The 17,162-nt window shown below is 41.8% G+C and overlaps 1 protein-coding gene across 1 annotated transcript in view; it reads right to left on the bottom strand.

The window, feature by feature from the left end:
- Positions 1 to 3,517: 3,517 nt before the first annotated feature.
- LOC114356420 (myelin regulatory factor-like protein) overlaps positions 3,518 to 17,162 on the bottom strand; it is a 40,078-nt gene continuing 26,433 nt past the window's right edge. Inside the window, exons 3-17 of the mRNA XM_028309584.1 lie at positions 16,630 to 16,947; positions 13,725 to 13,894; positions 12,623 to 12,776; positions 11,647 to 11,842; positions 11,316 to 11,392; positions 10,737 to 10,935; positions 9,923 to 10,058; positions 9,217 to 9,334; positions 7,705 to 7,897; positions 7,044 to 7,203; positions 5,944 to 6,427; positions 5,459 to 5,615; positions 5,115 to 5,160; positions 4,863 to 4,982; positions 3,518 to 3,768 (exon numbers count right to left, since the gene is read on the bottom strand). Coding sequence (XP_028165385.1) covers positions 3,518 to 3,768; positions 4,863 to 4,982; positions 5,115 to 5,160; positions 5,459 to 5,615; positions 5,944 to 6,427; positions 7,044 to 7,203; positions 7,705 to 7,897; positions 9,217 to 9,334; positions 9,923 to 10,058; positions 10,737 to 10,935; positions 11,316 to 11,392; positions 11,647 to 11,842; positions 12,623 to 12,776; positions 13,725 to 13,894; positions 16,630 to 16,947 — 2,779 coding nt within the window. The remainder of the gene's footprint in view (positions 3,769 to 4,862; positions 4,983 to 5,114; positions 5,161 to 5,458; positions 5,616 to 5,943; positions 6,428 to 7,043; positions 7,204 to 7,704; positions 7,898 to 9,216; positions 9,335 to 9,922; positions 10,059 to 10,736; positions 10,936 to 11,315; positions 11,393 to 11,646; positions 11,843 to 12,622; positions 12,777 to 13,724; positions 13,895 to 16,629; positions 16,948 to 17,162) is intronic.

The following is a 17,162-nucleotide window of genomic DNA, read 5'->3' as shown; positions in this document are numbered from 1 at the left end:
AGTGAAGCTGTGTATGGTACTGTTATAAGCCAGAAGGGCATAAGGGATCAGGTTTATTACAGACTCAGTTTTCCTATCGATTTTTAAGATACGCAGATGCTCTAAGATGGTTGAATGAAATCTCTCAACGATTCCGTTTTCGTTGGGAGTGTGAGGGGCAACCTTATGATGCTGTATCTTATGCAGTCTCATAAGTTCTGAAAATAACTGATTACTAAATTCGGGGCCATTGTCAGAAACCAAAGTGATAGGGATACCATGATGAGTAAAATATTTTAATAAGGCTTGAACTACACTCAAAGCGGTGCCATCTCGGAGATAGTAAGCTTGGGAGTACTTAGAAAAAGAATCTACTATAGTAAGAAACTTTTCGCTTTGTATAGTGAGTAAGTCCACATGTAGCAATTCAAATGGCTTACTAGCCGGTGGAACTAATTTAAACTGTTGTTTTATAGGATGACGGTCGTATTTCGCTTGACCGCAGACTGTGCACTCGTTGATAAATTTAGTTATGTGCTCTCGCATCTTGGGCCAATAGTACTTGTGAGATAACGCTAAGAAACACTCGTTGATGCCGCGATGATTTGTCTTACCATCGTGATATTTATTGATAATATCTTGCTGTCTCAAGTATTCCCTAACGTTTTCTAGTTCATTTTTAGCAATGGTAAGATTCATAGCCGAATTTTTAAATGTTTTCTGTATAATTGGGACTATTTGGTACATAGCCAAGGGAGGATTTATGAGAAGGCCGGTTTTAATCTTAGGATGAACATATTCTTTGATAGCGTTAATGACATCTTCCTCGAGATTGGACTCTGACAGTTGGATGCTGATTCGCGTGTGCGTATCGAAGGGTTTTGTTACTACAGTGCGGCCCTTTATATCACCTACAACGTTTAGAATAATTTGCTTGGTAAATCTGTTCAATGGATCATCCGTGATAGGAACCTCGAGTATTGGATGTTCTACGTCTGTGTGAACTGTGATGGTCCTAGACTCATCAGCATCCTCTGGAGCTGTGACGGTTCTAGAATCATCGAGATCTTTCTCCGACGGGTTAACTAAGATGGAACTGATCTCGTCGTTATTTAACTCAATACGCGATAGAGCGTCCGCGTTTGTATTACATTTACCCTGCTTGTAAGTTACAGAGAAATCGTACTCGCTAAGTTTAAGTCGCCATCTCGTGAGGCGAGAATTGGGCTCCTTGAGACTCATCATCCACTGTAACGGTTTATGATCTGTAATAATTTGGAATTTTCTGCCGAAAAGGTATGGCCTAAAATATTTGGTGGCCCATACAATGGCGAGTAACTCTTTCTCGATGGTACTATAGTTTAATTCGCTAGAGTTTAATGTCCGAGATGCGTATGCGATAGGTTTATCGGAGCCTATGGACCCTTGTGATAATACTGCGCCTATCGCGACGTTGGAGGCATCAGTTGTTAACAGAAACTCACGAGAGAAATCTGGGTATTGCAGAATCGGATCATTTAACAATAACGTCTTACAGTGTTCGAAACAAGCGGTGTAATTTTGATCGAGTACTATTTTAGAGCCTTTTTTAAGACACTGCGTGAGAGGTTTTGTTAGCTTCGCGAAGTTTGGGATGAACTTTCGGTAGTAACCGAGTAAGCCGAGAAAACGTTTGATCTCTGTCGGGGTTTTAGGTATCGGGTAATTTTGAATAGCTGTGATTTTATTAGGATTGGGTTTAACACCGTCCTTACAGATAACATGTCCTAAAAACTCGGTCTCCAATTTTAAGAACTCAGACTTATCCATCTGGATCTTAAAATTCGATTCCCGTAGTTTTTTAAACACCTTTTCCAGGTTAATTATGTGTTCCTGGAGGGACGTGCTAAACACGATGATATCGTCCAAGTAAACGAGGCAGATTTCATTCTGGAGACCTTTTAAGACATTATCCATCACTCTTTGGAAGGTTGATGGAGAATTCTTAAGTCCCATCGGCATTCTCAAAAATTCATAATGTCCGTTCTCGACATTGAATGCAGTTTTGGGAATGTCTACAGGGTCCATCTCGACTTGATAGAATCCGCTCGCTAAATCTAACGTTGTAAAGTATTGACATTTACCGAGTTTATCTAAAACATCTGTGATATTAGGGATCGGGTACTTATCGTCAATCGTTTTCTCGTTTACTTTTCTAAAGTCCACGACAAGACGCCATTTAACCTTGCCTGAGGCATCTGCCTTTTTGGGGACGACCCAAATAGGAGAGCTCCATGCAGAGTCTGAGGGTCTGATGATGTTTTGCTCGAGCATCTTCTCGATCTGATCGCGAACTTCTTGTCGGTGGACATACGGATACCTATAGGTTTTAGTGTGTACCGGGATTTCATCAGTGGTTCTTATCTTATGTTTTATCTTGTTGGTGAACGTCAAAGGTTCCCCCTCAAGGTAAAACACGTCCGCGTAGTTAGCACACAAGTTTTGTAAGTTAGTCAGCTCTTCAATATTCAAGTGATCTGTACGTAGTCGTGATAAAACTTCTTTTGTTCGGTCTGATAAAATCTCGGTATTTTCACAGTAAATGTTATGTAATTCAGCTGAAACCGGGCGGTCCATTGAGAAGATGATGTCATTAGGTGTAGTGTTCGTGATCTCTACCCAACCGCGGTTATCTTTTACTTTAGTTAAACATTCGGAAATCAAACAGTTGCAAATGACCTGGCTTGTCACAAATACATCTCCGTCTTGGCTATTTATAGGCAATCGAACTAACTTTGATGTTTTAGCCGGTATAATTTCCTCATACAAGTTAACGTTGCGTGAGTCGTACATGTCTATAGGGACTTTTGCATTGCGAGTTATAAGTGATTTATTTTTTAAGTCAATATTAGAGTCCCAAGTATCAAGTAAATCGAAGCCAATAAGACCGTCGAAATAGCTATGAAAATCATACACGAACAATGTAATGTCGCCTTCCTCTTTAAATTCATTAAAGCAAGGTAAGGTTATAGAGTGGTCGCTCTTGCTGGTAGCGTGAACGTTAGTTACTTGAAAAGGTTCATAGTTAAGTGGAATGTGGTTAAAGTATTTTTGGACGGCCTGTGGGCTAATAAAGGATTGATTGGCTCCTGTATCTAACAAGAGCTTTAAAGGAGGGTATTTAATTTGTATGTAGCCCAGCTGCCTTTGGATGTGAAAATTTACTTCTATTTTCGTTTGTCTGACTTCGGGACCTTCTGAAAATTTTCCTCATCAGTTGAGGGAATGTTATGTCCGGTTTCCTCGACCACGGGAGACTCTGTAGTCTGGTCTTGTTCATACTCATAGTAATAATCAGGGTATTGCTCGTAGGCATTGAAGTCTGGGTAATAGTAGTCATACTGAGGCTCACAATCGTAATGAGGATCGTAATCATAAGTGAAGTCGTTGAAGTTAACTTCACGAGTCTTGAAATAGTTGCTTGGCGGTGGATTGCCGAATTTGCGCCAATCATGGCCAGTTGGAGGTAACGGCTTAGGGGTAAAGGGGGCTACGCCGCTCATAGGGCGTGGGACGCCGAAGTTATGCGCGGGTTGCTGCTGGGGTCTTGCCAATCTAAAGACATTACTTTGAGGGTTGTAGTTGGGAGGAAGGGCTCTGAACATCTGTTGAGTTCTGGTAGGCCCATCTGGAGGCTGCATCTGTTGCATATTATTTGGCCTCCACCCTTGTGTCGGTTGAAGTGGCATATAAGATGTCGCCTGGATGGACCGGGAATATTAGGGTTGTATTTGATGACGGTCTCCANACCTTAAATTTAAGAAAGGATTATTTTTTAATTTGTGAAAATGCTCTCCATTCATAATGGGAATGTTTCAATGTTGACAACACTTCTGAAATGTCAAAATTCCGTCGAATTAAAAATCTGAGTTTAGTTCAATTGATGGTTTCATTTAATTTATTTAAACCAGGTTACCTATAATAATATTTTTTCGTTAATTTATGAAAATATCAAATTAGCCCGTAATCCTGAATCCTGAAACATAAAGTTAGCCTATTAATTTAACACAGGTACGACTGTACTCAGTGTTGCACTATCAAATGCAATTGAAGCGCCTCTATGCCAGGGTTTTTATGTTCCTGGTCAGGCTATACACAGTTTTTCTCTTTCCGATCATTCGTTTAGAATTTTCCTGCTAGAACAACGTTACTCCAGCAGGAATCGTTTTTTTCGTTTTGTACCAAAACGACAGCACGCACTAATCTCTAATTCGGCGCACATTTACACCATGTTGGGAACTAATTATACGTTCTACTCATATCACTCTAGGAGCTACTTTCCAGCTGGAGTAACGTACACTCGGAGGGAGAGTCGCATTCCAGCGAAATGCGCAGTTAGCTCGATCGGGTTGTATTCGTAATACCAGGTAAGTAAGAGGAATTTGGCCAATATTTTTAACTAAATATTATTATTATTAAACTATATAAAAATAAGTCGGGTTTTCCTCCCTGACGCTATAACTCCAGAACGCACGAACCGATTTCCACGGTTTTGCATTCGTTGGAAAGGTCTCGGGCTCCGTGAGGTTTATAGCAAAGAAAATTCAGGAAAAATTTAAAGGGGATAAAACGGGATCCACGCGTACGAAGTCACGGGCGGCCGCTAGTTATTAATAAATACATTATAAAATTATTTTTATAATATTTCTTAAATCATTTTTCAGTTTTACAATTTGTGAATATTATTTTTTACCATTACAGTAAAAAACTTAAGTAAGTACTTCCATATTCACAAAAAATTGATAACTTCGTAAGATACCACAAAGTTGGTTTATGTTTTGTCATTTTCTCTAGAAGAAGTGTTTTCTATTTGCTGAGTTGATAGTTTTGATTAAAAATCTTACTGTTACTGATGAGATTCTTGACGTAATTCCTGGACGCCAATAGTGTTGTGGCTATGGTGTGCGGGAGATCTGTCGGTGGACTAGTGCTGTACTCCTGCGTCGTTTTGTGCGGACTTTTCTCTGCAAAAAACAGGTTCAATTACTTTTAGCCTTCTAAAGTATAGTGTCACTGCGTTTTGTCAGTTTTTACCGGTAATCTAACATAGCAAATCTGTGAAAGTTATGGTTTTGGATATAATCAATTGATCTTACCTTTGACTCCTTTTTTGACTGTAGGATGCTGTAGAGGTTTTAAATTCTGTAACAAAAGATTTAAAAAAATGTTTTATGGACGTCTGTAGTACCTACTTGATCAAAAAAAATGAACTGATTTATATTTAGACGGACTAGGATCATAGCAATTTTTTAAATAACATAGATTTGCCATACACATTTTCATTCTCTTTGCGTTTTTTTGCGTCTAAGGGTAAATTATGGTCTTTTTCTAGATCAAATTGATCTCTACCTTAATAACCTATCGATAATATTATTAAATTACACAAGCAGAGCGATGGACGCAAACAGGTGACATCTTAAATTTTTCAAAATTAGCATACCTGTATTTGATTTTGGTCAGACGGTGTCCGATGCGCGTTATTCATGTTGAATTTCCCATAATGAGGGTAGTTGGTATATTTATCGTGCATCCTGATGTCTTTCATCGATAACAACTCTTGGTGCTCCTTGAAGTAGAGCGCGGACATCACTACGAGGCTGTAAGACAACATCATCAGGTCATTTAGTCTCCAGTGCAGGAGCACGACCCTCTAATTTACCAGAGGCAAATGGAGGATTTGGTCTACACTCCCCATGTTGGACAGACGGGTTGCGGATGCCGTCGCTTCATACAACATTCCCTAATTTTAATTTCTATAATGGTACTATTTAGTACTAATTAGGTACCAATTTTTAAAGGTAACTCAATTAATTTTAACCTATTAATTAACGTACATTTTAGTACTAATTAGGTACTAAATATTTATCGAAGACTTAATTTATTTAACCTATTAAATACTTTATTTAACAAAAGAAAAAAACTCACCAAACAGCCATAATGAATATCAAAATCGTTATTACGATCTGCAAAAACTTGTTCGACACCAATTCGCTGCTGGCATCGGTGTAATCTTTCCTTCTGCAGCAGAAAGCCAAATTGTTGCCATATGAAAAATTTTCGTCCTCCCGCAACCAAATACACGGGTCTTTCTTCTTAGAAATAGGAGTACTATAATTCTCTTCTGGTACTTTTGTTTCGACGTACTTCGGTTCCAAATGCTCAATTTTATCATCTTTACTTGAGTGATATCTCACGCAAGTTTTGTTATAATTGTAATATTTCCCCAATTTTGAATTTCCGTGGCAGTTTTTGCACTGTTTTCGGGTGTATTTAGGGGAGTTGTGGCTGAGTTTGTGGCAACACTCGTGGCGTCGGATGTTGCGCGCGATGTCCCGGATTTGGTCTATGGAAATATTGCCATCTGAGTAGAGGGATTTTGAGGAGTTTGAGGCGGCTGAGTAGCGGGAATCTGGAAGCGGTTAATAAAGATAAATCTTATTGAAGAAGGGACAACACTTTCGCAAATTCTGTAATGGAAAGAATCTGTGAATGGGAGAGCTCATCTTCTTTATTTTTGTAGGATGTAAGAACTGAGATCACAAAGTGTGGAGACTTATTGATCTAAAACAAGCCTTAATGAACCGTTGTGGACCTACAACATGCCCTGAGGTTAATCCTTTTGAATATTCATAAACCTTTTACATGGCGTCATCGGACGAACGACATAATGTGTTATTATATCACCACAGAAAGTATTTTCAGATATTCCCTGATTTGTGTCTTTAATGTAACTAAGGCCCGATTCGACCAAACTTTTATCCGAGAATAACTCCTGGTATAACACTATAGTGGAGGAGGCTCATAGTCCAGCAGTGGACTGTAAAGGGCTGTTGATGATGATAACTGGCACGTTGACAGTCAGTTTCAGTATGGGAATTATGTCAAAACTGACGATTTATTCTGAGATTAATATTTACTCTTGTTTGGTCGAATCCACCCTAAACTGGAAAAAAAAATTACTACGAGGAAGCACTTGGCCAATTGGCCCTCAACTAATGGAAAGTGGTGGTACCAAAAAAACTTACCATTGCTAACACTAGACCTGGAGCTGTCCCTCCTCTGCAGTATACTGAACTTGCAGAGTTTCTTATTCATCCTCTCGAGCTGGTCAATCCTGGACTCCAGGTTGCCGGTCACTTTGCACAGCTCCTTGACCGCCCCGAGGTTTTCCATGAAGATTCGGTCCTGGAGAAAAAATAATAGGATATTGTGTAGAAGTCTGATTAGTCTTGTGTTTTTTTCCAGTTTCTGCGTGGATTAGTCTGTTACAGATCTTTCTTCAACAATTTATTTACTGTGCCAAACACTAATGACCTTTTTCATTTCCAATATTAGATCAAACAAACTCTGAAATCAACCTATCTAGCCAGCGTGTGTGGGGAGTGTAAATTAAATCCTCCATTTGTCAAGCTTTAGTGGGCTGCAGTGGACACAGTCGTACCACTGTAGTGGAGGAGACCATTATGTCCTGATGAGGATATCATAGTGATGATGACAAAATTCTTGCCCCCTAATTTACCCCACCTTATGGTTTTGTTCGATCTACACTTCCCACGCTGGTCAGACGGGTTGGGGACTTTGGGAGGTCTGATCGACATCCACGGGATGAGTGGACTGATCCTTTTATACTTTGCTAGAAACAAACGGCTAATCTAACCCTTTACAATATTACCAAGGATTACCTACCTTATTAACCACCAGGAACTTGGGAATAGTGTCTCCATTAGGCAGGGTAACGTCTCCTGCCTCCTTCACAGCTTCAGGCAGGACCCTGCGGACCTCTTGAGCGATAACCCCTGTGTCTAGTTGGGGGGTTGGAGCTGAGGGGTCGTAGCCGAGCAGGCCGGAGTGCTCCGCGAATGAGGGGTCGTAGTTGAACCTGGGGGTTGAAAATATTACTGAAGCCCGGTTTGTGAGCACGTAGAATTATAATCAAAATCAAAAATATTTATTCAGTTTAGACCACAAGTGGCACTTATGAACGTCAATAGAAAATAATAAAAAAAGAAAAGGTAGCCCTTATGGGGCACTTTACATGTCTCCTTATCTTTTGGGCCCTACCAGCGCTTCGAGACAAACATATGGCAAGTGCTGAGTGGAACGCCGGAACAAACTCAATTTTGTCCAATGACCCCAAGCTACCTATCCTTTCCGCTCGCGCATAATTATATTGCTGTCGCGCTCGCACACTCACTGCGGGCGCCCGTCGCACAGTCGCGCATAGTCGACCAGACTATATTAAAGGACGAAGCACACTTATCAACCCGGAAACGGATCAACACTATCGCCTTTCGTAGCGAGGCGAGCCGTTTACGTTACGGTTCGGATAAGTATGCGTGACAGTACGGAGTTTCATATAAAGAATACTGACCGCCTCGAGTTGACTCGGTTGCGATCCGTATCGCTGTTTTCAAAGCCACCATTTAAATCTACCTTTTTGAACGACCATGGGAAAGTTCTAGACCTTGTTTTCTGGAAAGCGATGATCCTCAACTACTGAGGAACTGGTAATCTTACAACAATGCTAAGTTTTTGTTGTGGTGGAGACAGAATGAGGGCTATCGTTTTAGCGCTCACCAGTTGGCGCCACTGTAGAGTAAGGTCCTGTCATTTGCTAGTAGCGAAGACAGTGGCGCCAAGTTGTGAGTGCTAAAGTGGTAGGAGGACTATCGTATTTGCACTCATCAAGATGGCGCCACTGTAGAGTAAGGACCTGTCAATCGCCAGGGGTGCCAACTGTTAAGTATAAAAACGATAGCCCTCATTGGTTAAGATGGTGGTAGCTAGGTTTAGCGATTTTACTCAGTCAGTGCTTGAGGTATGGGTGCGGCACGGGAGGGTGTTTTTGTGACGTCAAACGTCAGCGAGACTTCAAAATATGCTGTTATACTTTGTCACGTCATAATTATGTCAATGTCACCCCTTCCGTGTCTCCCATACCTTAGGCACTGACTGAGTTAAGCGCTAGATCGTTAATTAACGGGTTTTCATTATTGGTTAATGTCACTGTCTAATCTTCTTCTTTTCGTGTCGACAACAAACCTACACAGTGTCAGCCCAAAACTCCGCCACAAGAGTGGCGTTGTCAGCAGCACTCATCAAATCCTCCTGAGTGCAGTTGCTTGGGCTCTCAGGGCAAGACATCAGGTGCTTCATCGACTGGGGAACAAAACTGTCCAATTTAATTGTTAAACTTACTTCACAACCCTGAAGCTTTGCACGTTGCGTAGCTGCTGAGCCGTGTCCAATTCCACAATATTGTGTTTGGCTCGCGCATCGGACGGGTGGAGAATGTGGCCCATCACTTTGAGGTTACCTGTCAAGGAAAGATATTCATTATCATCATCTCTTAATTACTCAATCATTATGGGCCTTGTATGGCATGAGAGTTATGAGAGAATGGCAGTCCATTGCTGGACGAAAGCTTTCTCCAAAGAGAAGGTCGTCGGTTCATCGAGCAGGCATCATTATCAAAATCATCAGGTACGTAGTTTAGTCTCTATGCAGGAAAACCACCCTCTCTAAACTTTGTAAAGATAAATGAAGGATTTGGCCCACACTTCCCGATTTCCATGTGGCCTGGTCTCGCATATTTTTCCCTTAGCCGCGTCAAAACTATTTTTCCCTTGGAGTGGAGGCGGTCCAAAACTTTTATCCTATGTGCACCCTTCTTGGCAATTTCTTGCACCCAGAGCTTCTCGGTGGAGAGTTCCTTGACCATGAAGGTGTCGGAACTATTCCCACCTCTCGTTCCCACCGCTGCAACTCCTGTGTAGCCAGGATCTACAGCTTGATCGCCAACAACCCAACCAGTGAAGGCCAAGTTTGTCCCGGGGGAAAATTAAACTGTCATTGGACCCGCAACGAAATTAATCAGAAGAACATTAGGAGGAGTTCGACTTACCATTAACAACACAAGATTCATCAGGCCGATCTGTGTTGATGCCCACTCGACCGTTGAAATGGACGCTGTTCTCCGACACCCCTCGCTGCCACCAGTTCTCTGTGCAGTCAGACTCGAACTGTCCAGGGTTTGATGCCTGGATGGACAAATTTAATGTATTATTATCTTTAATATGGTTTGAAAGTTTGGATTATTTCTAAGCTTCTCTTTTGACTTTTTTTCAGGGACTGTGGCCATGTGGTATAGGTGGAAGTGATGGAGCATCGGAGTATTTTTGGTGCGTAGACCCCGGCCTTCTGTCGTCCTGATGAGCCCCATATAACACGGCCTGTCCCCTATCCCCGCAAAAAAGAACTAAGGTATTTATCTAAAATCATGCGGTTTTAGTGTGTATGTAATCTCCCTCGGAGATTTTAGCGCTCGCATGCGCTGCGATCATGAAGTCTGCGTGCGACATGTGAGCCCTGAAAGCTACCAAAGGTATACTCATCATCATCATCATAGGACGTCCACTGCTGAACATAGGCCTCTCCCAATGCTTTCCATGTTGCCCGGTTGGTAGCGACCTGCGTCCAGCGCCTTCCTGGCACCTTTATGATATCGTCGGTCCACCTTGTGGGTTGACGTCGCCCGCTGCGTTTTCCGGTACTACGGTACGGTAGGCGCCTCCACTCCAGAACCTTGCTGCCCCATCGGCCGTCAGTTCTGCGTACTATGTGCCCTCCCCATTTCAGCTTGCTAATCCGTCGGGCTATTTCAGCGACTTTAGTTCGTTTACGGATCTCCTCATTTCTGATTCGAAAGGTATACTCACTCTAACAATGATTCTGTCGCTCGCATGCGCCGCGATCATGAAGTCTGCATGCGACGTGTGAGCCCTCAAGGCTACCACGAGTTGGAAGTGCCTCTGGTCAGGGTTGGGGCGACCCTTCTTCCTCATATTATTGTTTGTGGTCTCCGCGAAGTGTAGCCTTCCGACTGTGACTTTTGCACCTTCTCTGCGGAGCTCCACGCTGAAAGAAGAATAGAATTGTATCTTCTATCTACGACCAATACGGAAGACCACCGGTCGTGATATTTATACACTGAGATGCTACGAAACCATGCTGAGTGGATATGTGGTAAATGCAGGGAGCTGCTCCTGAATCGATAATAATGTAGGGAATTTTATTGAATTAGTGCGCAAATATAAATACAATCACCGGTTCAATCCGGCTCGAAGGACCATAAAAATGGGGATAAGGGAAGCGAAAGGTAGACTGGTCGATTAGTTCAGTAAAATACTGCTTATATCACTAATATTAATTGCTGGATAGTATTATCCAGGTTGTAGAAGAGCAGGAAGACAGAGGTTTGAGAGAGACAGAGAGAACGAGATAGGTATAGTACTTACGGCACTGGATGAAAGGGCTTCTTTGTTCTATCAGATTGACTTTGTTCCACTCGTACTTCTTGGCTTGGGTCTTCAGCCTGCAAAGGAATACAAAGTAAGTTTTATCGAAGTAGGCATTATAATTCTGTGGTTTTACTTGTTATGTAACGTTTTAAAAACCTATAGGAGACTGAGCACTAGTTTACTTGGCCGTGTGATTTCGGCAGAATACTCATGACATTTTATTCTGCAAATAAAATTATTTGCTGAACTGCTCCCACTCTTCCCGTGCATGTCGTTAAGAGGTGGCTCCTGCAAAATAAATGACCTGATAATTTAAGATTTTCCTTACCTTGACTCCATAGAAGTGTATGCAGAAATTGGTGATTTTCTTGAATCCTTCTGCCGTTTTGACATAATGCGCGTCTCCTTGAACCTGTATCTGACAGGTGACTTGGAAATGGTTCTTCTTCTGGCAGACGAAGGCCTCGTCTATTTGGGAGTAGTTGAAACCCTTGTCTGCTCCGACCACGTATGATGGTGTAGGCCTGAAGAAAAGAAGATAAGGTTGTTACAGGGTTTATATCTGCAATCACTGAGTCATAGACCTTTTTGTTTCTTACCGCTATATTTTATGTATTGTATCTGTGTTAAACTGCAGTAAATTGAACCTGTTTTGAGACAAATAAATGCTTTTATTTCTATTCTAAGTGCTACAAAAAGAGCATGGGACTAATCCGGCTTCCCATCACTACAACTCCATGGTATTCTAAACTCTAATTGCTTGCCAATTAAACCCAACCAGTGAATGTGAGCAGTCCCACCTAAAGGATAGTAGAATGTTATAAAATCCGCAACGAATTTAATCAAAAATATATACAATGGCACGTATCTCTGTCAACATTATAAACGAACTCAACCAAATAGCTATTACAGATCATGGGCACAGAAAAGTTCTAGAGCGGTGTGGGTGGACCATCCGATCTGGATGCGGGTTGCTACACTCACGAACCGGCCATTTTTTTTTAATTTGGGCCTTTTGAATTTCAGAGAGAGCGCGGCGCTATGTGGAAGTCCTTGAGGAGAGTTTGTTCGTTTCAACCAAATGACTGCTTTTGTCCAGCAGTCATGTATTTTCAAAATTATTAGTCCTGCGCTGCCCGCATCCAGGTTCTTCCCGCAACTTTCACCAAATCCTCGGTTCACCTAGTGTAAAGCCTGCCCACTACGTCTTCCGTCTTATGGTCGCCACTGGAAAACTTTTCTGCCTCAACGGCCATAAGCTCTACGAGAGTCGAAAAAATATTTCTATTCTATTCCATACTCACAGCGGCTTCAAGTTGCAGTCGTACAGTGTGTGTGTCAGATTCTGTTGGAAGGGGACGAATCTGATGCACTGGAGGGGGGCGTCGTCTCCCGCCTCTGAACCCTCCACGGAGGGGGGAGGGCGCGCGTGAGTTGCGCTCTCGGGGGATAGGGCCGCTGGAACAAATTGTATCATCTATATGAGAACTGAACTAAGAGAATGAGACTAAAGGACTTGCCACACTGAATCCGTTCTGCGGGCAGCGGTTAGGTCAAAGTGAACGCAGCCCGCATCATAATAGGGATGTTTCCTGGGTCAAAAAGCACGAGTTTTAATTAGTCCGTCAGTTAACTTAACAAAAAATACTCTACACGTATTTTTCACTTTTTCAAACTAATGAAAATTTAAAGTGATAAAGCGCGCCAAAGTTCATAAGAAGAGGCCCATGACGTCGATGCTTGCATAAAAGTGTCGCACGTTGTGACGTCGTGCGGAACTTCAACGCACCATAACTATGTAATTATTTGTTAGATTGACAAATAAAAATATATGTGTCCAATTTGATTTTTGATATTAAACATGACGGACTAAAAAAATTTTTTTAGGAAACTATCCTATTATTGTATCAATTCGGGCTAACAACATTTTGTATTGAAGCGATCTGACGGTGCGAGCTCGAGTAACGAACGCAAACCGCATCGTTAACAGATTGCCCTGACAGATTGTTTTGCTCGGACCGCTGACCGACAATGATGCTCATATGATGTGAACTGCGTTCACATTGACTTGACTGCAGAACATAGTGTGGCCAATGCTTATGGGACGAAGCACACTTATAAACTCGGAAACGGATCGAAACCGTATCAACTCGAGGAGGTCAGTATTCTTTGTATGAAACTCAGTACTGTAAAGCAAACTTATCCGCACCGTAACGTAAACGCATTGCCTCGCGGTTGACAGCGCGGCGAACGGCGTACGGTGTTGATCCATTCCCGGATCGAAAAATGTGACCTTAATTCTAGAAACATTAAGCTATGTATCTTTCCAATTCCTCTGGGCATCTGAACTTTTGGATCAAGAAAAGTCACATTTTCAATCATTTAAGAACATTTTATATCACTCACCCGGCTCGCACTTGACCTGCGAAGTGTCCTGCGAGTGCTTCCTCTTCTTACTGCTGGGTTCCTGAAGACTGGTGTACACTGGCGTCAGGGTCTCATGGCCTAACGCCACCAGTTGAGGGTTGATCATCCCTTGCTCTAGTTCTGGCAGGTCCACTCTCATCTGACCATACCTGTAAACGAGGTGAAGTATTGTAAAATAGACTACATGTAGGTAACATCAATTAATACATCTGTAAAACAGTTTAACTTTCCTAAGGGATAAACTTGACCTTCACTGAGTCTGGTCCGTGAGCACGTAGAATTTTGTCTAATGACCCCAAGCTACCCATCCTTATCGCTCGCGCGTGATTATGTTGCTGTCGCGCTCGCACACTCACTGCGGCCGCCCGTCGCACAGTCGCGACAGCAATATAATTACGCGCAAGCGATAAGGATGGGTAGCTTGGGGTCATTGGACTAAATTCTACGTGCTCACGGACCAGGCTTTAGTTGGGTTTTTATTGGCGGCCAAGTTGTAGATCTTGGTTACACAGGAGTTGCAGCGGTGGAAACTGGAGCTGGGAATAGTGTCTTAAAAAGTCCTTTGAAAATTCTCGGTAGAGGCCTTTGTGTGGACTTTGTAGTGGACGTCATTGGTTAGAATCGAGACATCTCTAAATGAACAGCCTAGGCGTCCAATTAAACACCAAAATCAATAAAATACTAGTTAAGTTTATGCACACATGTACCTGCTATTGTGCGGGGATCGAACCCTCGACCCGTGGTACGCAAATCTCTACGCCAGGCAACCGCATTGCTGACATTGTGTGTGACCGATGATTTGAATAGTGACCATTTTGGTTGAATCGATAAGAAATAACCCTGTATATTTTAAGGTGAACTCTTAAAACAAACATTAAACAACCCGGTCGAGTTAACTGCGCATCTGGCAGCAGTAACGTCACATCGACGATCTGGCACGGACGGGGCGAACTATCGAATCTGAGTGGGAGGGAGAGTCGCATTCCAACAGTAGCGGCGTAAGGGGGGGGGGGGGGGGTGGGGGCGGTCCGCCCCGGGTGCCAAGCATCAGGGGGTGACACAAGTCGCGCAGATTAGTACTCACTGGCATATCTTCATTAGGGTGGAGCGAAAATTTTTTTTTCAGATAACTGTAATGTAATAGTCAAAATTTTGTGCCTTTAGGGTTTAAATGAAGTCATGCAAAATATTAATCAATTCGGTTTAGAGTAACTGCCTCCGCATCGGCACTGAATTTATAAAAAAAGTTGGTTTTAGACCTCACTTAGGCGCCACATATCTGTGCAATATTTAAATAAAAATACTATTTTTTTATCACAAATCGTTTACTGATATGCTATATTTTCAATGTAAAATACACAAAAAAGCCAGGCTTTGGGTTTATAATTTTAATAAGGGCAGTGAGAGAGCGCGAGAAGAGAATTTTTCTGGCCCTTTTCGCGACTCGCGTCTTTGTCAGATAGTCTACTGGAAAAGCTCTGGAAACATCTGAGAAACTGCCTATCTATAAATTTGAACAAATTGAAGGACAAATGTGATCAGAAATGGCCAATTATCTGAGTACTGATCAGCAGAACTTGCATAAAATTGCTTCGGCGGTAATTACGCGTATTCTCACAAAATCTCGCAATAATTTCTCCTGGTGAATTGTAACATGCCCGTTAGATCACACGAGCGTACCGAATACTACGTTTGTATTGTAGAAACTTAAAATCCAATAGAAATTTTGATACCTCTGGCTACTATTGTGGTTAAAGTCTATGCTTCTTCCTGGTTTTTGATTAAGACAAAACCATCATGCAAAGTTGGCACCCGTCATCCGTTTAAAATTATTATAGCCTCGAGAGGCCTGCCAGATACCATAAGAAAGATTAAAGAACTAGTTACCCGGAGAAAAAGTTATTACGAGTATCCTGATAGCAGTCTTCTTACGATGTCAGAGAGCTGGCCGCTCGTCGCATACTAAAGTCACACAGTACGAGTCACCCTTCAATACCTAGAATTTTTTAAGTACCAGTGATACACTTAAATGCTATTTTATATATTGATTTAATTTACTTAACCAAACAGCCGCTTTTGAGATATTTATTTGACTAAAAAATTCAGCACATTGTCAAATCTGGTGGTGAGAGCAAATCTTTGTTTTAAGGCTTCTCTACCTCACTCAAGCTGTTGAGGGACCTGTGAAGATTACGATCAAAGATTCTATTTCTCACTGCATCCAGAAAGTCACTAATAAGGTGCAATAAAAGTCAAGTTGGAATCGCGAAACGTGATGCCTAAATTTTGATAAAAAAAGTATTTTCAAGCATAATAATTAAAGTAATTTATCTAATTCTTGTATGTATTTCTTGTTATATTACCTTAGTAAATATCTAATCTATAAATTATCTGTCATTTAATACCTTCTTACTAATAAAAATAGAGCGCAATATTTAACCTTAGACGACTTTCAACTTTAAATAAAATTTTAAAATTTTGAAGCCACTGCGGAGGCAGAAGATATTCATTAAATGGGATAAAAAATTACAGTTATTTATACTTTCATATAAGGCACAAATCCCCCCCTATTAGAACTTCGGAATTAAAAAAAAATTTTTTCCCATACAACCGTGCTCCACCCTAATCTTCATGGCAAATCTGCGGTCTATGTCATGATACGGGGGGGTGGGGGGTGTGATTGTCTTTCAATCTTCGAATCGGTAGGTTACCCCAAAGTGCTGGGGGGTACCAGGGGGTGCCTCTTCAGTTCCGACTTCGGCATTGCCGAAATCGAAACATAATAGCAAACTCGTATGCAGGCATTCTTGTAGGATTGCAGTTAGAGGTGCGCAGTTAGCCCGATCGGAATACACTTTTATATGGATAGTTAATTATTTTATACCTGTTGTATGGATCCGACAACCCCAGCTCATGCCTCACAGTCCTAATCCCCAGCTCCACAATATTCGGATCCTGTGGCAGAACCACTACATCATTCAGGTTGCTCCTCAGCACCTCATGATCCAAATTATCCGACTTCAGCTCCTCGTAGATGTAATCCCCTTCTGGCTGGAGAATCTCATGGTTCATATGGTCGTGTACCAGCATATAGTCGGAGGTTAGGACAGTTTGGGGAACTGTGATGGTGTGGGGCACTTCTGACGGGGAGTACGGGTTCTCTGAGCCTGAGTCCGGGGGGCTTTCTGGTAGTTGGTGGCCCCTGAAAGGATTGAAAGTTAGAATAGAAACTTAGCTAGAGTGAGTGTTCAACGAAATAGTAATTTAATTTTGTATTAAAATCAAACATAACTAGAAATCTTTAAATAACCAGCTACTTCTTTAAAAAATCTTATATTAGGTACTTCTTGATCAATCTTGAGCTTTATGAAAATCCAACAAAACTACTCTTTGAACTAATCCAAATCATAATCCAAC

Source organism: Ostrinia furnacalis, unplaced genomic scaffold (genome assembly GCF_004193835.3).
Source record: "Ostrinia furnacalis isolate ACB-3 unplaced genomic scaffold, ASM419383v2 OfSCF2804, whole genome shotgun sequence".
Classification (NCBI taxonomy): Eukaryota; Metazoa; Arthropoda; class Insecta; order Lepidoptera; family Crambidae; genus Ostrinia; species Ostrinia furnacalis.
The sequence above is the reverse complement of the archived record's forward strand: the minus strand, read 5'-3'. Positions and strand labels throughout refer to the sequence as shown.